This window comes from Scyliorhinus canicula, chromosome 2 (assembly GCF_902713615.1).
Source record: "Scyliorhinus canicula chromosome 2, sScyCan1.1, whole genome shotgun sequence".
NCBI lineage: Eukaryota > Metazoa > Chordata > Chondrichthyes > Carcharhiniformes > Scyliorhinidae > Scyliorhinus > Scyliorhinus canicula.
In genome coordinates this window covers 117,276,870-117,298,169 of record NC_052147.1, presented here as the reverse complement: position 1 = coordinate 117,298,169, position 21,300 = coordinate 117,276,870, and the positions used below count along the sequence as shown (strand labels likewise).

At 42.8% G+C, this 21,300-nt stretch overlaps 1 protein-coding gene across 1 annotated transcript; it reads left to right on the top strand.

Annotated features, from left to right (window-relative positions):
- The first annotated feature begins 594 nt into the window (after positions 1-594).
- On the top strand, positions 595-19,395 carry thbs1b (thrombospondin 1b). Its single transcript, XM_038785729.1, has 22 exons — positions 595-838; positions 955-1,049; positions 1,201-1,754; positions 2,135-2,210; positions 2,797-2,990; positions 3,083-3,211; positions 3,968-4,061; positions 5,009-5,185; positions 5,962-6,138; positions 6,277-6,450; positions 7,534-7,661; positions 7,747-7,899; positions 8,855-9,073; positions 9,578-9,685; positions 10,225-10,384; positions 11,266-11,384; positions 12,952-13,186; positions 13,334-13,561; positions 15,214-15,485; positions 16,629-16,726; positions 16,895-17,034; positions 17,323-19,395. The coding sequence occupies exons 2-22, from the start codon at positions 977-979 to the stop codon at positions 17,328-17,330; spliced, it is 3,516 nt and encodes a 1,171-aa protein (XP_038641657.1). The 5' UTR covers positions 595-838; positions 955-976; the 3' UTR covers positions 17,331-19,395.
- The last annotated feature ends 1,905 nt before the right edge of the window (positions 19,396-21,300 follow it).

Genomic DNA, 21,300 nt, shown 5'->3' with positions numbered 1-21,300 from the left:
TGGGGTGTGAGACACTCTCACTGTCTGGAAGGTGAGACACTTCCTGAGCCGAAAGCCCCACTCGAAAGACACTCGAAATGAGACGCCACACTCCCCCCTGGTGGGCAGTCTGATAATAACAGCCCACAAACCTCTGCACCTATTCTCTCGACTTCACATGCTTGCAGACTGGAAGAAGTATTAAAACACATCTTTCATTTGCTTGAGATACACAATGTGTTTTTTTTTAATTCTCAACCTACACCATCACACTCCTGTTCTAGAAAAATTAAAAGCTATTTTAACACGTGTTTCTAACGTTTTGCTGAATGAAGTGTGTGTGTGTGTGTGTTGAACAGGGCTGCCTGGGTCAGGCCAGGGGGAGGTGCTGACTCTGGCTAGTACCCCTCGGTGATATTATTTGAGTATTTTGGCCTGGCTCCAGCGGAATCCGCCTAATTGCCTTCCTGGTTGCGGTCCGGCTGCTTTGGAACTGTATCCCACTTGTTGTGAGGTAACTGGATAAACACAAGCTCGCTTCCTCCCAGGCAGCCAGCGATTGGCAGAGGCTGGAGCAGAGGAATGTGAGAGGGTATTTAAAGGAAGGGCACACTGCAGCTCCACAGTAGCATCGGTCTCGGGCACCCATAGATAGCCGGGAGGGGGAAAGAGAGCTGGGAGGTGGAAAGTAAGAGAGAGTGAGAGGGAAAACAAGTAACGTCTCGAGCCTGTTGCAGAATTCAAGCCACCAGATCTGCAGAAGGTCTCGCTGCAATTCGGATTTGGGAACTTCCTTTCACCTCACGCGGAGCTATTACTGCTGCATGTTCATTCCAAGATTGAAAAGCCTCCTGTACCGGTCAGTGAAAGTGTACTTATCTCTCGCGACTGCAATTTCAATGATTGTATTGCTGGAAAGTGTATGCAGCTAAAACCAAAAAGGGGGTTTCCCTTCTCACCTTTCTTTTATGTTAGGTTGTAAGTTCCTCTTCTCAAAATGAAGCCACTGCAAGGAGGTTTTCCGCTTCTTCTTCTGATGATTGTTGTCTGCTCGCCCAAGAGGATTCAAGGTGAGTTTGCCTCCCTTTAGTTTGTTGTGCAGTGCGTGTGGGTGAGGGGGGCAGCAGGACTGGGCTCTCCTGCTATTGATTTCCCAGCACCTTTTTAACCCTTTCCTCCCCCCTCTGCCACCCGCTTCCCCTTCTCCCCTCCCTCTGACAGACGCCGGAGTGGACGACGGGGTCTTTGACTTGTTCGACATCACTGGGCTGACTCGCAAACATGTTGGAGTGCACATGGTGAGAGGTCCCGAGCCCAGCAGCCCGGCCTATAGGATCCTCAACCCCGACATCATTGAGCCGGCTTCAGACAACAGCTTCAGTGAGCTGATCGACCACATCCAGCAGGAGAAGGGCTTCATCTTCCTCGCCACCCTGCGCCAGGTGAAGAAGAGCCGGGGCACCTTGGTGGCCATCGACACGCTGGGGGGCACTCGCATCTTCGAGATCTTGTCGAACGGGAAGGCGAACACGCTGGACCTGACCATCACCATCGCGGGCAAGCAGAGCATGGTCTCCATCACCGACGCCCACCTGGCCAATGCCCGCTGGAAGAACCTCACCCTCTTCGTCCAGGAGGACGTGGCCACTCTGTACGTGGGCTGTGAGAAGGTCAACAGGGTGGAGCTGGAGGAGGCTATTCACAAGGTGCTGAGGCATGGAGACTACAGGCTGAGGCTGGCCAAAGGAGGAATGGGTCTCAGGAACAACTTCCAGGTGAGTGTGTGTGTGAGAGAGGGGGACAGATAGCAGGGACTCACACAGCATACAGTCAGATAGAAGAGGGAGGAGCAGGCAGACTGGGACAAGGAGAGAGATTGCAACTAAATGGATGGTTTGCATTGTAAAAGTAAAGAGAAATCTGCACCGAATAGTTCAAAATGTTTCCCTGAATCCTTATTTTTAAGGAGCAGAGAGAAAACTTCATATAACATGAAGGTGACGAGAGTTCTCATATATACCCAAATTCAGATGTTAAAATGTTGAACTTCAGGTTGCCGTGTCGCTGAACAAGTAAAGGGGGAACACCCTGGTTATTTGTGGCTAACTTTCCAGTCGCTCCAACTTTGCCTGTTTTTTTTTCCTGTCTGGCGCAGGGAGTTCTGCAGAATGTGCGTTTTGTGTTTGGGACCAATATGGAGACGATCCTGACCAACAAGGGCTGCTCCAGTTGTAAGTATTTATTTAACACGGGTCTGTCCCGGGCTGCCGGCATTCCTGGAACACACTGGGAGGCAGTGGCACTGTTGTCCCTCCGCGCTTTAGCATTCTGTCAATGTCATGTATTAAAACGTTGCAGCGGCAAGTCAAGTCAGCCTCATCGGAGTTAGCCCAACCTTTCAGCTCCCAGGGACTGTGGGGGAATACTCGCTCAGAGCCTCCGTCACCCCCAGAATAGTCACACTATTGCCTTTTGTTTGGTAAACTGGGCTTCGGGATTATAACAGAATTAGTCCAGCAGCAGCCATTGTCTGAATGCGTGACTGAGGCACAGGATTATTTTAGTTGCTCCTGTATTTTGTGAGTGGGAAAGTACTGAGTCAGTCTGTGAAGAGGTTAAACAAATTAACGCGTGCACTGTTAGAAATATAACTCCCATCCACTTTACCTACCCACTGGTCTTGCTGAAACTTTGGAGAATGGCTTGCACTGTAGCACTCTCTCTTCCCCAGTTGGGGAGTTGAGGGTTATGGAAGTAAGGCAGGAAAGTAGATTTGGTGAGTGTGATGGCCTGATAAAGCTGCTCCTTTTTTTGTAGCTTCTCGAGGGATTCTCTCTTTACCTATTGCTGGCTCCGAAAGTCCAGCCATCAGGACCTATTTTGATAGTCACAAGATCAAAGACCTTCAGAAAGTCTGTGGCATTTCCTGCGAGGAACTGTCCAACATGTTCACGGAACTCCAGGCCCTCAGAACCATGGTCACTCAACTGGTTGACAACGTCCAAAAAGTGGTAAGGGATTGAAAGGAATCATGCCTTCTGTAAGTTACCTTCTCCAGTCTGTATGGGTCGTCAGTAACTGTCCTTGCCTCTCACCCCACTAGACGGCAGAAAATGAATTAATTGCCCAAACGATTGGAATCAAACCGACAGGCAGCTGTATTCACAACGGCATGACCTACAAAGACAGGGACCAATGGAAAGTGGACAACTGCACCGACTGCACATGTCAGGTAAAAGCGTGCAACATTTGATCCAAGAGTTTAGCTTGCTTTTTCAAACACAATTTTAGCAAAGATTTGATTATAATATGTGTAGCGATCATTCGGCAGGTTTTGGTTACATTGGATTCAATCACTGCACCTCAAGCAGTGGCTAGGACCATTGCCAATGCTGCAGCAACCGTTCAAAAAATATCAATAGCTTTGGGTATGGGGACTACTTGTACGCAGCCAGCAGATTGTTGTTAGTTTTTGAGCAGCATTTGTATGGAAACACTGTCTTGGGCAAGGTTCTCAAGAGGAAAAGGTCTGTGCCAAATATGAGCTGGATTAAACTTAAAGGAACTAACTGTTTGGAAGTACACTAAAACCTTTTTTCCAAAAAGGAATGTGAAAGCAACAATCTTTGTTACTCTTATCTGGGAGTAAATTTGTGGATAATTGAAAGGTTCCTGTGTGTTGCCCAATAATGATGTAAATCAGCCAAGTATGTGGGATGGACCCAATAATATTTCATCCCGCGCATGCTTTCTGAGCAAGCTATTGCTCAAAGCTGCATTTCCTGACTCCCAACTGTTACAATAATGGTCGAAGTCAACAAGAAAACACAGGGTTGGAAAGATAAAAAGTGATTTTAACCAGCTGCTGTTACTTTGCTTTTGCCAAGATGCTTTGCGAATAGCATAGTTGTCAGACATATGCTCAAAAAAAAAACATTTTGTCTCTAAGGTTGCTCGCTCACTTTTTTTTTTCCCTTCCCCTTTTCAGTCATCTGTCACCTTTTGCCAAAGGATTTCCTGCCCTACTGTGTCATGTGCGGACGCTGTGGTCCCAGATGGGGAATGCTGTGCCCGATGTCCATGTAAGTCCTGCTGAAACTGATCTAAATTCTAAGAAACATATAACTGAAGCACTGATGTGTTTAAGTATAAGAGGGATGGCCATACAAAAATAGGAACAGGAGTAGGCCATTCGGCCTTGAGCCTGCACCGCCATTTAATAAGATCATGGCTGATTTAACACTCACCAAGTCTACTTTCCTGCCTTACTTCCATAACTCTCAATTCCCCAACTGGGGAAGAGATGAGAGTGCTGCAGGCAGTTACTGTCACCAGCAAACTATTGAGTGAGTAATGTTGGCACAGGCCAGCCATGTTGCCAGCCAATACAGCCTATGAATAGGTTGGTTCTTTGTAGGCGAGGGGAACCGTTTAAAAAAGATGAAAAGTTTTATAAACTGTCAGACTGGGCAGAAAATATCTAGTGTTGAAATTCCCATTAAATAAAAGTCCCTTTTGTTTTCTAATTGTGGAATTCATTGGATTCAGTTGAGGACTATTCATGAAATGTTGCCCAATAAATATTTAGACAGTGGTATCCGTAGGAAACGCCATAAGAAATCAGGCAGCAGAGGTTTGAAGGCTAGAAAGCAAAATAACTAGAGTTTCGGAATACTGTACCCATTATGCATAATGATATCAAGTCTGAATGATGCTTGACCTACGCAAACCAAGGTGATAAAAGATTGTCCGTCACTTGATGTTTTGGTATGGATTAAACACTCATCATCACAAACTAAGCACAATGAGGGTTGAGAGTTAGAGAGCTAGCAGGTTTCACCTAAGTATGGTATGTAGGTGTTCGCAGTTGCTAGAAGCAAGTGCATTTGACACAAAAGGAAACATGTACAGACAGTAGAATATGGTTGGTTTGCATTTTATATATTATCCCAGGGCATTCCATAGCACAAGGTGCAATAAATCTCTTTCATTCTGGGACTGCTGTTGACGTGTGCTTAATTTTCCACAGCAATTCCAAATGAATCCGAGGCTGGTTGGTCTCCTTGGTCTGAATGGACACATTGTTCTGTTACCTGTGGAATTGGAACCCAGCAGCGAGGTCGCTCCTGTGATCGGATTAACAGTGACTGTCATGGAACCTCTGTTCAGACTCGTAGCTGCCACTTAGAAGAATGTGACAAGAGATGTGAGTTTTGTTCCCCACCACTGCCCTCCCTGGCACCATGCCATCCCCATGCACCCCAACGCCAGTTACTACTTTGCTTGTATGCACCAAGGCAATAAAATAGTGGTGTTAAATTTTAAATATCAGCTCACCTGTCCGTGTAGGTACACAGTTACATTTCTTCCATTTTGCACAAAAGCAACGTCCTGGACTAACCACGCTAAGCCAGTTCAGAGAAACTACTGCTTCGCAAAGTCAAGTCTCCACCATATAAAATGTCAACTGTTACAGTTAAAGAGAGCTGGAATAAAAATGATCAAAACAAATAAATGTGGAGGTCTTGTGGCGCAATTGGTAGAATCCCTGCCTCTGAGCCAGAAGCTCCAGATTCAAGTCCTACCCCAGATCTTGAAGGTCAAGGAAGGTGCGTTCATATTGCAGCCAACCTGCAAATCCTTCCAAACACACCAATGACTGGTGGTGAGAGTGGGAGAGACTCCTGGTCAGCCATGCTTGATGGGGAGTGGCGCCCCTCAAGCTATAAGCCTCGAGCGATTTGTTCCAGGAATAAACAGACAAATGTCTGCCTTAGTGGACCACTAAGTGCAACATAAAATGGACAGTTTAAGTATTGCTACGATTGACACATATCTAAGTTTCCTTAACTGCACCTATGTAAAATGTTGGTTTAATTTTTGGTTTGTCCACTCACCATTGAACTACATAAAAGAGAGTAGCCTACGTGTCCTACAATGTTCCGCAAAAGAGTGATTATTAATGTTTTCCTCTTGTTCCAGTCAAACAAGATGGTGGTTGGAGTTATTGGTCCCCTTGGTCTTCATGCTCAGTGAGCTGTGGAGCTGGTGTGATCACTCGGATTCGCCTGTGTAACTCCCCAATGCCACAAATGGGTGGAAAAGAGTGTATGGGACAGAGGAGGGAAACTGAAAAATGTGAACAGGTCCCGTGCCCAAGTGAGTATTTGTTTTGGGTGAAGAATTTTGGACCACATAGTTCATATATGAAATCATTTTCCAAGCAGTTTCTGAAAACCAAATTGTAGAATATATGCCTTGTGCAAGATCCTCAAAGCATTTCTTTCCATGTTTCAGTTGATGGAAATTGGGGTGTCTGGTCACCATGGGACTCTTGTTCCATTACCTGTGGGGGAGGAATACAGAAACGTACACGTCTTTGCAACAGTCCAGCACCTAAATATGAAGGCAAAAACTGTATGGGTGAATCGAGGGAGACTCAGCTATGCAACAAACTGGAGTGCCCGATTGGTAAGTCTTTACATTTTCATAGTGTCTACACTTTAGCAACAATTATAAAGGAGTTTTGATTCTTGTTGCCATTATGCAAAGAAAATTACAGCACAGGAACAGGCCCTTCGGCCCTCCCAGCCTGCACCGATCCAGATCCTTTATCTAAACCTGTCCCCCATTTTCCAAGGATCTACTTCCCTCTGTTCCCCGCCCGTTCATATATCTGTCTAGATGCATCTTAAATGATGCTATCGTGCCCGCCTTTACCACCTCCGCTGGCAAAGCGTTCCAGGCACCCACCACCCTCTGCGTAAAAAAACTTCCCACGCACATCTCCCTTAAACTTTCCCCCTCTCACCTTGAAATCGTGACCCCTTGTAATTGATACCCCCACTCTTGGAAAAAGCTTGTTGCTATCCAAACTGTCCATACCCCTCATAATTTTGTAGACCTCAATCAGGTCCCCCCTCAACCTCCGTCTTTCCATGAAATCAATCCTAATCTACACCACCTTTCTTCATAGCTAGCACCCTCCATACCAGGCAACATCCTGGTGAGCCTCCTCTGCAGCCTCTCTAAAGCATCCACATCCTTCTGGTAATGTGGCGACCAGAACTGCACGCAATATTCCAAATGTGGCCTAACCAAAGTCATATACAACTGTAACATGACCTGCCGACTCTTGTACTCAATACCCCGTCCAATGAAGGCAAGCATGCTGTATGCCTTCTTGACCACTCTATCGACCTATGTTGCCACCTTCAGGGTGCAATGGACCTGAACTCCCAGATCTCTCTGTACATCAATTTTCCCCAGGACTCTTCCGTTGACCGTATAGTCCGCTCTTGAATTAGATCTTCCAAAATGCATCAGCTCGCATTTGCCTGGATTGCACTCCACCTGCCATTTCTCTGCCCAACTCTCCAATCTATCTATATTTTGCTGTATTCTCTGATAGTCCTCCTCACTATCTGCAACTCCACCAATCTTAATTTCATCTGCAAACTTGCTAATCTGCACACTTGCTATGTCTGCTGATGGTGTACATATACATATACATCTTACAGTCAATGGCTCACATGGAAATGATCTGTATTTCAGATGGATGTCTATCAAATCCATGCTTTGCTCAAAGCAAATGTACCAGCTTCCAAGATGGCTCCTGGAAGTGTGGTCCCTGCCCCCGTGGTTACAGTGGAGATGGTATTCACTGTGAGGATATTAATGAGGTACTGTCCTGTGGAATTAACTTTATGTTTTGGGTGCATTGCAGATTCTAGTCCGATATATCAATTATTTTTAAATCTCTTACAGTGCACAGAAGTGCCTGACACCTGCTTTCAAGTCAATGGAGAGCATAGGTGTGAAAACACAGAGCCAGGTTACCACTGTCAATCCTGTCCACCACGATACACCGGTACTCAACCATTTGGCAGGGGCATTGAGGAGGCTACGAAGAACAAACAGGTGAGATTAAATCATTAACTGGTCCATGCTTCGGATATCAACTGTGGCTTAGTTGGCAGCACACTTGCCTATGAATCAAAAGGGTCTGTGTTCAAATCTCACTGCCGCGCTTGAGCGCACAAATCAAGGCTGATGCTCCAGTGCAGTACTGGGGGAGTTTGGAACATGTGCTGCCTTTCAGATGAAATGTTAAACCAAGGCCCCATCTGTCTGCATGGGTGTAGGTAAAGGATCTCATAGAGCAATTTAAGGGGGGACAGTAATGCCACAGCTAAGGGTGTGAGAACATGGCTTCAAATCCCATGGCAGCTGGTGAAGTTAAAACTCTGGAATTGGAAAAAGCTATTTCGCAATTGCGCCCATAAAACTATCATCAACTGCCATTAAAAACCCATGTGGTTCACTAATGTCCTTCAGTGAAGAAAATCTGCCATCCTTACCTGGTCTGGCCTAAATGTGACTCCAAACCCACAGAAATGTGGTTGACTGCCCACTGAAATGACCCAGCTAGCCGCTTAATTCAAGTGCAATTAGGAATGAGCAAAACTGCCCGGTTTAGCTCAGTGGGCTAGACAGCTAGTTGGTAATGCAGAACAAGGCCAGCAGCACGGCTTCAATTCCCGTACTGCCTTACCCGAACAGGCTCCGGAATGTGCCGACTGGGGGCTTTTCACAGTAACTTCATACTTGTGACAATAAAAGATTATTATTATGCTGGCCTTGCCAGCATCGGCCACATCCTAAGAAAGAATACGTTTTTTAAAAACTCTCTCGTTGAGTACAAAATAAAAGAAATTGCAATGAACAAGTGACCCAAATTTTTGCGTCAGCTAACATCGCACTGAAATATAAACCAATCTGCAAGGCAAGACACTGCCTTAAAATATTGGATGGTAAAGCTGTGATTAAGCTGTGAAATTCAGATAATCAAATGAATATATTTTGTTTATTTTAGGTCTGTGAGCCACGTAACCCCTGCAAAGAGGGGACGCACAACTGCAACAGGCATGCCAAATGTATTTACCTTGGTATCTTCAGTGACCAGATGTTCCGTTGTGAGTGCAGGCCTGGCTTTGCTGGCAATGGCATCATCTGTGGAGAAGATACTGACTTGGATGGTTGGCCAAATGAAGATCTCACCTGTGTAGTCAATGCTACTTACCACTGTAAAAAGGTAAGCTGTCATTGCTTGGAGCTGCCTGACTTTTGTTTTAACCATTTGAGACTCATTACGAATAAGCATAGTCTTAGGTTAATTATGGTGCCTTAGTTGAAATATGTGGTGGGTTGCTGTCTTCTAATACATGGCTTTTACAATAAAGGCAACATTTTTTTATACCCTTGGGACAAATAGCAATGATGTACTAAATGTGCACTACAAACAGTAAGATGAGTACTAAAATATCACATGTGGAATTAACTTGTCAATTTTTGGTGTGATAAATCTATATTATGCCAGGGAAAAGACAGGGTGTGGATTGAAAATAAATTTCTGTCAGCCTGTAGTTATCATTTGTTACAAAAGAATTCTGCTTGGATGTGCGAACCAAACATTTTTTGTTAGACAGCTGGCTTTTAAAGTGGAATCAAAGAAAGTTCTTTCCGTGGTATTAAATTGACAGGTCTTTGAACAGTGATATAATACACTTCTACAAAACAATCCCTTTTTCATTTACAGGACAATTGCCCAATCCTCCCCAACTCTGGGCAAGAAGATCACGATAAGGATGGAGTTGGCGATGCTTGCGATAACGATGATGATAATGATGGCATTCCAGATGAGAGAGTAAGTTGTGAGAGGAAGATATTCTACTCTGCACCATTCTGGAAGTGTAGACAATACTAACAAAAAACACATTCCGACCTATGACATTAATTCAGAGAAAAAACAACTCTCCTGCAGAATGAAGGCGAGACTCACAGAGAGCTATGCAACCTGTACACATAGCACACAGCTGGCAAAACTGTCTGGGCCTTGTCTCGGGTACCTGAGAAACCTACTCTCAGTGCAATACCATTCAAAGGAAGCTTTCTTCTGACTTTACCCTTTGTGTTTTCATACTCACATGCATATCAAAAGGTTCTGTGAGACACGAAAGAGCTTCAGCAAGCAAACACTAATCTTTGAGATTCTGTTCCAGCAATTTGACACCTAGGTGTCCATAGTCTTGCCTCTAAGTTTCAGTTGAATAATAAAGGACTTTGAAACAACAACTTTATAAATTAAATACAATCCACTTCATAAATTCATGTGAACATTATCCTTCCTTTTATTTTATTTAAAACTTTTATTTCCATCTAATTGTCTGACAACTTATTCTTCAGGACAACTGCGAATTCTTATTCAATCCTCGCCAGTATGATTATGATCGGGATGATGTTGGAGATCGCTGCGACAACTGCGCTTACGACCATAACCCTGACCAGGCAGACACTGATGCGAATGGAGAGGGAGATGCTTGTGCCATAGATATTGATGGCGATGGTAAGAATGCTCTATTTGTAAATTAAAGCTTGTAAATGATTATATTTTTACATTAGTAGTAAAGGCTTTAAACATAACAGGGAGAGAGGCTATTTGGCGTATTAAGGTTATGCTGGCTTCTTTGAAAGAGTTACCTAATTAGTCCTCTGTACCTGCTTTTAACCCACAGCCTCACCAAGATTTCCTCTTCAAATATTTATCTAATCCCCTTTCAAAAGTAACTAATGAATCTGCTGCCATGGCCCTTCCAGGCAGCGTGTCCCATTTCACAATGCGATGTGCAAAAGAAACACATCTGTTTTTTGCTAATTATTTTAAATTTGTGCCCTATGGTTCAGGAGCATTCGGAATAAGGTAGACAAACTGATGGCACAAATTGAGGTAAATGGATATGATCTCATAGCCATTACGGAAACATGCGGGTGAATTTTTCCGTTGGTGGGATTCTCCGTTCTGCCAGCAGCGCAACCCTGCCTGCGGGTTTCCCGGCAGCGTGGGGTGGCTACAATGGGAAATCCCATTTTCCAACACAGGAACGGAGATTCCTACTGCCAGCGACGGTGCACCACCAACAAACACGCGATTGGGGAGGAGTAGAATTCACCCCATGGTTGCAAGGAGATCAAAACTGGAAACTTAATATTCAGGGATATTTGACCTTTTGTAAGGTCAGGAGGGAAGGAGAATGTGATGGTGTGCCACTGCACATTCTTCCTTTCCAGACAAAAGTCCAATTCCCTTCTGAATGCTTCAATTGAACCTGCCTCCATTACACTCTCAAGTGTGGAAGTTCCTGGAAAATTGTGTTTGTTTTAGTATAATAATGGAGGTCAACTCTGAAGTTCCACATTTTTCTGAACAACATTGTTTTTGATTTCCAGGTATTCTGAACGAGAAGGACAACTGCCCTTATGTTTACAATGTTGACCAGAGGGACACCGATTTAGATGGAGTTGGTGATCAGTGTGATAACTGCCCACTAGAACACAATCCAGAACAAGTAAGTCTTTCTCAGTTTTAAACTAATACTCAACAACAAGAATGCTACTGTAAGATTGGATTAAATGTATTTATTTGAAACAAACATATCTTTCAAGTACTTCCTTTTACTTGGATATCTGAGGGAGCCTAGAAATTAATTAAATAATGAATATTTGAAAGCTGTAGTGATTGTGGTTAATGAGTTCCGCCTGCAATCAGCAATGGTATCTATTAAATCTGAAGTAAAATTCAAGGCAGCTATGGAAGTCAACATGCATTGCCAATGAAGATGTAATTGTTAAATTCCAGCCATTCCAAGTTAATAATGGACAGGCATAGCAATAAGGCTTTTGATGAGATTAATTCCACTCCTGAGAATACAAGATTATGTTGTAGCGTGACCTCAGCCTCTGTCTGGAGAGTTTTGGATTGCTTCCATGTAATCATCACAAATTTGGGCTTTAAATTGTTTTGCTTTTACACGCCAATCAATGGCATCTTCCACTGGGTCCCAGGGAAACCAGTACTTCAACACTTTTGTGTTGCAGTGTTCAAGATTTTTGTCCAACCGCACACCTGATGCTTTTAATAGAAAGCTGGTTGTTATGAGGTGGCATAGGGGAGATTTAAAAGCAATCTTGTTTCTTTAATGACAGTTTAGGTCATTCTGTTGAGGATAGGAGCGAAAATCCATTGTCCTACAAACAAAATCCTTTTTTTAGGAAGATTGCAGATAAATCATCTGTTTTATTTTGCCCGAAGACAGGTCCGTCTCACCTTGCCATGCCCCATACTGGTGGCACCAATGTGTTCCACACTGGCCGTTCAGCCAACCAGCTCCTCCAAGGAGTTGATGTGGAAACCTGTACTTTTACATGTCGTCTGTTATAGTCTGGAGCTGTGAATAGTGAGGGTGGAGGCTCCAATTTCTTTCCACCATATGGCTAACCAAGAATCTCTCCTGCTCTCACCGCCTATCATTGGTGTGTGTTGGAAGGATTTGAAAGTTACCTGTTTGGCTGTATGAACACACCTTCCTGGGCCATCAATTTCTGGCATGTGACTTGAATCCAGAGCATCTGTCTCTGAGTGGGGATGCTTCTCACTGCACCACAAGACCTCTATCAGACAGATGTTTTCTGTTAAAGTGTGCATTATTCTGGCCCATTATAATAATCCAAGATTTATTACTTCACTCCACTTGAGTGAACAGAAAGAAGTCCACACACCACACAGCAATGAAAATTGTTATAAAATACAATTTGTAAAATAAGGAGCAGAAACGGTTGGCATTTCAACTTTTGCAGCATGAATATGTTGCCAGGAACATGAGCAGTACAAAAGGCAGAATCTAATGAGCTTCAGTCCATGTAATTGTAAGAGCATAGTAAAACCAATTTACATAGTCAGGTGTCAACTTTACATGTATCCAGCTGTACAGGTATTGCATCAAGATCAGAGTAGCACAACACTGTACCGGTACAATGCATGTACAATTCCAAGGGTTATTTCTATATTTGATTATTCTGAACATTGCTACAAAATATAGACTGTCAAATACGGATTAATATGTTATCTAATTTCAGACTGATTCAGACTCTGACCTTGTGGGAGATAAGTGTGATAATAACCAGGATATTGATGAAGATGGTCACCAGAACAATCTGGATAACTGCCCCTACATCCCCAATTCCAACCAAGCAGATCACGACAAGGATGGAAAGGGTGATGTCTGTGATCACGATGATGATAATGATGGTATTCCTGATGAGAAGGACAACTGCAGGTTGAAAGCCAATCCCGACCAAACCGATTCTGATGGTAAGGGAATAATAATTCTATGTTAGTAATATTATTGTTATCATTTTTATTAGAAACTGGAATCAACTGACAATGGAGGCTAAGTATTCAGTTACTTTTTGAGGATACTTTACTTTGACTGAAGAATATCACTTCTCTTTTCATCAGGTGATGGACGAGGAGATGCTTGTAAGGATGATTTTGATGGGGACAATATCCTGGATATCTATGATGTTTGTCCTGAAAACTTTGAAATCACTGAGACCGACTTCCGCAAATTCCAAATGGTACCATTGGATCCTAAAGGAACATCCCAAATTGACCCCAACTGGGTGGTCAGACATAAAGGCAAAGAGTTGGTACAGACTGTTAATTGTGACCCTGGCATTGCTGTAGGTGAGTGGGCATATATACCATACACACATATTTGAAAAGACAATAAGTCACCCGACTATGGCTGGGATATTCTGTTTGTGCAGGGAATGGGTGCAAAGGTGGCAGAGCAATGACTCCATGCACTATATACCATCCTGAGGCCCAGGCCAAATTCAGCTTTGGGCTTCATTTAAAATACCACTGCCATTTGGCAGCTGGCAAACGGACAGCCCCTGCGTGGCACTAGCAATTGGACAATGCAGAAAATCGGCCAGCTCTCTCCCAGAATCAGTTGGTAGATTGCACCTGGGTGCAGGAGTTCTGGACAGATTTTGGGGAGGGGGGTAGGAGATGGGAAAGACCCTCTTAGGCATGAACAGCGGGTTAAAGTCTTTATTTCTGGGCTCAGAATCCCACAAAGATTTAAAAGTAACATTTCCTTCAGTTTTCCTTTGAAGTTTTTCAAAGGAGCCTGCGGATCACAGACTCCACTGATCTTGTACCTGCATTTTGAAGCCAGTTTCGTCCTAATGTAAGACGTCTCTATGCATATTTTGGGTGGCCAGGCGGTTCGGTAGACACCTTCCTGAAATAGCATCCGGTTGAGCTTTGGGTGTCACAGGGCACCCTCATCCACCCCATCACCCATTTCTCAAAATGGGTCTCAGTGAGTTGACTGTCTCTCCTAGAAGAGCTGTTTTGTTAAGAACTTCAGTCAACCACTTTCCTTTGTTCACATGGGAATAAATTTCAAAAAAGGCTGTGATTTCACTGGCGTCATTCTTAACTATTTACTTATAGCACCAGGCAAATTTTCAATCCATGTCTATTAAAATTTGCAATTTATAGTGCTTAACATAAGCAAAATACTGCAGATGCTGGACATCTGACATAAGAACAGAAAGTGCAAGAAAAACTCAGCAGGGCTGGAAGCACCTGTGGAGAGAGAAACAGAGAGCTGGATTCTCCACTGTCGGGATTCTCCGTTACGCCGGCAGTGCACCCACACCCAGGGATTTCCCGACGGCGTGGGGCTGCCCACAATGGGAAATCCCATTGGCTGGCAGAGAATCCCGCCCAGAGTTAACGTTTCAAGTCCAATGTGGCTTCTTTGGAATTAAAGAAGTGTTTAACAATCCCAGTGTAAAATTATACATTGCTGTCCATCAGCACTTAGTATTTTATATTTTATGACAGAAATTAGCCTATATTAAACAGAAGTGATGTAAAAAAAATCTACTGAAAAATTAGTGTTATTTACAAGTTCTATATAGACAATACAATTCAGTATTCACTTTCTTGATGTAGATGATTGACATTGTTAACAAATTAAAAAACAGTAAGATTGTGTTTTCTTTTAGCTGAGACATAACAAAGGTAACTTGTGAGTTGTGCACAGCTCTGTTGGTGAACCTATACCACATGGACTGCAGCAGTTCACAAAAGCAGCTCACCACTGCTTCCTCAAGGGCAATTAGAGATGGGAATAAATGTTGGTCCAGCCAACGTTATCAACATCCCGTGAATTAATATATTTTTAAAAACTGCTTGTTCCTGAATGAGCCTAACCATCTTATACATAAAATATAAATGCTGTTCATACCATTCAAATTACTGTTGACTGCCAGTGAAAATCATTTATTAATAAAGGTCTTATTTTCCTTTGTTAATAGGGTTCGATGAATTCAATTCCGTGGACTTCAGTGGTACTTTCTTCATAAATACTGAACGAGATGATGACTACGCTGGATTTGTATTTGGCTATCAGTCCAGCAGTCGCTTCTATGTGGTAATGTGGAAGCAGATCACACAGACCTACTGGCTCGATACACCAACCAAAGCACAGGGATATGCTGGACTGTCCATCAAAGTGGTGAACTCTACAACTGGCCCAGGAGAACACTTGCGTAATGCACTCTGGCACACTGGGAACACAGCAGGACAAGTACGGAGAACTTTATATGCACAGTATAAATCTCATACCGAGACAAAAGATTAAGTTTTGAAACTGAAGCAGGGCAGTGCGACACAATGAAAGGATAGAAATTAGTACAGTTATTCTGAAGTATCTATCAATACATAATCAATTATTTGTATCTGAGGAGGTAAGATACTTTGTTGGAACAGGCATAGGTCATTCAGTCATTGAGCCTGTTCGACCATTCAATTAAATCATGGAACAGCTAGACCACCAAAACATTACGGAACACCTATTTCGCTTTCTCCTGTCACATGTTACAGTTGTTGCGAAATGGTTGACAAAGAACAGCAACCAATTTCTATCAATTTGTCTACACCAGACCCCGTTTTGCCATGAGGTAAATCCACGTGGTAGAAAACTTTACACCCATAGCTCCATGGTCATCTTTTTCCTCCTAAGTCAGTAAGTAAAGTCGTCATAGTCCCAGATGAACATAGGCTGCTTTCTCCTTTGAGGAGGAGAGCTGACTGGTGGTGATTTAACCTGAGGATCAGCATGCCTCAAGCGAGGGCCAAGGTTGAGAAGGCAGGGCCTTCATGAATAACCTCAGCCGACACAGAGATTGAACCAGCGCTGCTGGTATTGCTCTGTATCACAAACCAGCTGTCTACCCAACTGAGCGAAACCGCCTAAGTATGCCACAATTAACAACCCTGTAATGCTTGCTATTGATAAAGCAGGCACTGCATGGTGGCGCAGTGGTTAGCATTGCTGCCTCACAGCGACGAGGTCCCAGGTTCTGACCCGGCTCTGGGTCACTGTCCCTGTGGAGTCTGCACATTCTCTCCATGTTCGCATGGGTTTCGCCCCCACAACCCACAGGTGTGCAGGGTAGGTGTATTGGCCATGCTAAATTGCCCCTTAATTGGAAAAAATGAATTGGGTACACTAAATTTATATTAAAAAAGATAAAGCAGGCACTAGATGACTTTTGAAAATCATTGAGAATTGCAGTTAGGGATGGTTTAACAGAGATTCTCACCTTTCTTTTTTCTTGAAGATTAACCTCAGCACAGAGTAATTACAAAACTACGTTACGCTGCCGTTCTTTTGTATTTTGCCATTCCAACATACCTATTAAGTGTTGAATTTATCTTCTTCTGTTAGGTTCAAACTTTGTGGCACGATCCTCGCAACATTGGTTGGAAGGACAGGGCTGCTTACAGATGGCAGTTAACCCACAGACCCAAGACTGGATTCATCAGGTAATTAGCTTAAAGCATATACTTTGTTACTTTACCACATCACTGACTATACCTAATTAGAGAATAGTTTTGACTATTGAATCACAACAATAAATTGTAAACCGTGGAGAACTCTGCAGTTAAGGTTTCTGACATCCTATAGCTGATTGTTTGTTATTCTTCCTGCAGAGTTGTAATGTACGAGGGGAGAAAGATCATGGCAGACTCTGGGGCCATCTACGACAAGACTTTTGCTGGTGGACGGTTGGGTCTCTTTGTCTTCTCTCAAGAAATGGTTTACTTCTCTGATCTCAAATATGAGTGTAGAGGTAAGGGCTGCATGATTACCATGCGTAAAATAAATTCCAGCTCACTGCCAGATTTCATAAATAGTATTGATCCTTAATAGGCTCATTGCATGTGGTGTTCCTTGCTAATTCAGCATGGAGAAAAGATATTTCCTGTAAGAAAAAATAGAATTAATAATAGCAAGATAACTTTCATAATCCACAAAAAAATGATGAGAGCAGAGCATACCTGAGAATATAATGGCATTGTAACGGAGCCCGGGATTCCTGATTTAGGCTGTGACTAACATTGTTGTCATCTTTCCACAGATTCATAATGTCAGCATTCCTGGATGTGGAAATGTTTAAAAGCTGGTGTTGCACCTTTCCCTTTTCTTGGAACAAATCCTGGGACCATTGTTTCCTTCTTCCTTGTTTTTACTTTCATTTGTGGAGTCCAAGCACCCGGCCTGCATCAGCTGATGGAACTCACTGGAATCAACGTAGAACACAGCAACAAATCTGCAAAGGCATTGCTCCCCATATCACAACTGAACCATAGTAACTTGTTTCTGCTTCTGACAAACGCAAATCGCCATCGCATTAAAAAAAATACCTCTGTTACGTCTGGAAAGAGCTTTACTCAGCAGGTCATTGGGCATTCCAGTTCTACAACATCTCATAGCTGGAGGTCCCATGGAAGGAGATTGTACACTGTTAATGAGACTATCTCTGCTGTGGACAGTTATTTAATAATTAAAACAAGAGGGCCATATATGGTGAAAAGATAAATGAGGTTTAAATGAACAGCGTAAAAAGAATTTACAAAATGGTGGGGAGAAGAACTGTAAGGTCTTTTGTTTGTTGAAATATGTTTGGAAGAAACCATGGAGGAGCTGTGACATTTTTTTTGTACTGGACCTTATTTGTTTTCTTCTACCAATAAATTAATAATCCTCACATAGTGCATATGTCAGCAGCACTAGCTAGTTGATTCTGTGCAAAGTGAAAATCTATTTGTCCATCCAACTCCCCCAAATTCAAGCCAGCCCTCTAAATAAGCGATGACCAAAGTAAGCCAGAGGGTGGAGAATGTATCTTCAGGTCCTGTTGCCAAGAGGAAAGTAGACGATCACGCATAGTCAGGGTTCCTACAGGACTGCCATCAGCTAGTGCTTTGCTTCCATGTAAAACTAGTCTGATGGTAACAAGCAAGAGCAGTCTGAGAGCACTCTCTTCAGAACCTAGGCTGGCCTCATGAAAAGGGCATTTGCTTTAAAAGCTATGGTTAAAAAAGCACAAGCAGACAGTTGATAGGGATTGTTCTTCTCTTCAACCAGTTGTTGCCAAAGTGGCAAATTGTTCTGCCTGTAGATTTTTTTTTAAATTGTTAATGTCGTCAATTATTTATTTTCTTATCCTGGATGAAATAAGATTGAAGGACACTTTAAAAGAAAAAAAAAGGCGGCAGACTATCCATGAGAGTTTATCACGAGTCTTTGTGTGCGTTGTTAAGATTGTAAATACAATTATTATTTATTAACATTGTTCTATATTGATGCTCGCTAGTTTAGGATATTTTTATTTGTTTGAAAGTTGTGTCCTACTTGTTGTTCGAAAAGGGCAGCCAACGGTGAAGCTGAAAGTGGGGGACTCTGAGTCTGTAATCAGTGTGTTTCTTGTGGTCTTTAGGATGCAATTCTCTTAATTCTGCTTAACAACAGAGTAGCCCTTTTTAGAAGAGCCTAGAAGCTTTTTTCTTTCATCAACCACTTGTGCCTCGGTACACATGGCTTGATATCTTTTCCAAAAAGTGAAAAAGGTGAAACTTCTCTCTGTACAAATATTACCTCATTGTTGTATGATCGATAAGAACCTTTGGATCAAGCAGCAGAAAACCTTGCTCACGTGTCTAAAGTCTCTCGAAGCTACTGTAGTATAAAAAAAGGCTGTGTACATAGTCAAAAATTTATTTTTGCAGAAGAAAAATGTATTGCCCCAGTAAGGAAACAGCATTATAAACAACAGATTGTCTTGTGCTGTGGGGTGTTGGTTAAATATCCCCAAACTTCCTGTACGTCATTGCTCTTTTTTAAAAAAATGTTTGTATAAATTATTGAGGTTTTTCAGTTGCAACTTGTAACATTTAAGCAGGTAAACAGATCTCATTATTTTGTAGATAAGCTATTTAAGTAATTTATCAGGAAATGTTAGTTGGCATTTCTGTCTGTATGAAACCTTTTGCACACTGAATTGAAGATGTCGCTTTTTTACATACTTTTTTTAATCATTAGCAGTTGCTTCTTTTGTACACCTTCTAACCATTTTACATTTAAAGCTGTTCAAGTCATACAGTGCTGTTTGTGGCAAACATGAAATGACAATAAAACATATAGAAACCTATTCCTAACGGGCCTATTTCCATTGTTTCTGTAACGAATGAAGGCATTTCATGAGTTTCTGCACCGACCAAGGCCTTTGTGCAGCAAACTGGCACAAGTGAGGCCTCGCAGGAAACCCGGACTTCAGCTGTGGTGCACCCCAATCAAATGACTCACATCATTAACGATTGTCCCTTGACAAAACTCAGCAGAGGGCTCAGAGCTCCATTTAGCCACCGGGGAAGCAATTGCCTGGTTTGATGATTACTGCACACACTAAAGAAATTGAGTTTGCCACTTGCTGAACATATCCACAGCTTGACATCCAAGTTCCCATCACATCAGAATTCAATATAATTGTCTCAATGCCTCCTAGTAAATCAAAAAAAATTTTCATCTGAGACTGAATTATTTACTTAATTGATAATTTGTAATGGGTATGAAAATGGAAATTTAATTCCTTTAATTGAAACCCCTGCATATAGATTCTGATTGAAAACATTTCTAAAAACTGCATATTAAGTGACTTACCACACTTTTAGTGTTCCCCATAGTATTTCCCATCTCGAAGGGAGGGCTAGCTACCTAGCTCACAGGCCTCGGCCTACACTACTTGAGCTGGCAACTAGGAAGTGCACAGGAGAGGAAGTATTAAACTCACTGAATCATTCTTCTGCCGTCACAAAGATCATCAGCCAGGCAATCCAGTTGTAATCTGGCTTTGTCATCTCGGAATCACAAGCATGCCCAACATCTGATGACAAAGTGGTGAAAATTGCAAAACCCCCCTAAGGTTAGGGGGGGTTGTTGGGTTACGGGTATAGGGTGGATACGTGGGTTTGAGTAGGGTGATCATGGCTCGGCACAACATCGAGGGCCGAAGGGCCTGTTCTGTGCTGTACTGTTCTATGTTAAGAGACAACACTAATCGTGCTCCTTGCAGGTTTATCCATAATTTATTTCCTTTCAACTACAACGTCTGCAATAATGCCTCAGTTTTTAGTTCTATCAATGGAAAGTGTTCTTTAAGATATATGACTTTAGATGCCCTAACATCCTTAGGGATGGGCAATAAATGGTGGTCGAGGCAACAATGCTCATACTCTGAAATAATTTTTAAAATACACCTGACCCTGAACTCCTGACCCTCAGCATTAGCATCAGCAATACCTTCAGACATCAACCCCACCCTGCTCATTCACCTTACCAATCAAATATATTTCCCCAAATATCAAAACAGTTCTTCAACTGAAAAACTGAATATTCTTCTGATCCTCTTCATTCGGATTTGCTGATGGTGAAGACTTCAATACTCACTTCAATAAGGCAATCAGTTAACCTTTTATTGTGAAACCATGTTCCGTGCTTGTTCCAACTCTTTTATTTACATAATAGAAAGAACGATATCTGAATTAATCTGACAAGCCAAGGGCACAAAGTGATTTATTATTTTCCAAGTCAAGATGTAGGCCAGAATTCTCCGGTCGTTGCGATTCACTTTTCCTGCAGGCAGCACACTACCACCAGTGGGTTTCATGGCAGCGTGGGGTGGTTACAATGGGAAATCCCATTGTCAATTGGCGGGAAGGTAGAATCCCACCGCCAGCAAACGGCATGCGGCTGGGAAACACGTGATTGGCGGTCCGGAGAATCCCGCTCCTAATCTCCAAGTGGCACAATTCAGCTCTATTTATACAGTCGCTGATGCTTCAAGGTCATTACCTTTGGAGTCATGGCATCTTATGCAAAACTATGCTTGAATGTGTGGAATGTCCACAGCTGCAGCACGGTCACTATCACTATCGGGTGCCTGTTCAGTACCACATACCATCTCCTTACCTCCTTAGAGTTCACACTTGAATCTATCTCAATTACTTTGAAATGCTCCATAGATTCTTTCGCCGTAACATATATCTGACACAGAACC

Bases quoted from the DNA above. Each gene is read 5' to 3' on its own strand.
- thbs1b (XM_038785729.1), top strand. From the start codon at position 977: ATGAAGCCACTGCAAGGAGGTTTTCCGCTTCTTCTTCTGATGATTGTT. The intron at 2,211-2,796 runs GTAAGTATTTAT...CTTTTTTTGTAG, and splicing joins CAACAAGGGCTGCTCCAGTT to CTTCTCGAGGGATTCTCTCT. The intron at 4,062-5,008 runs GTAAGTCCTGCT...AATTTTCCACAG, and splicing joins ATGCTGTGCCCGATGTCCAT to CAATTCCAAATGAATCCGAG.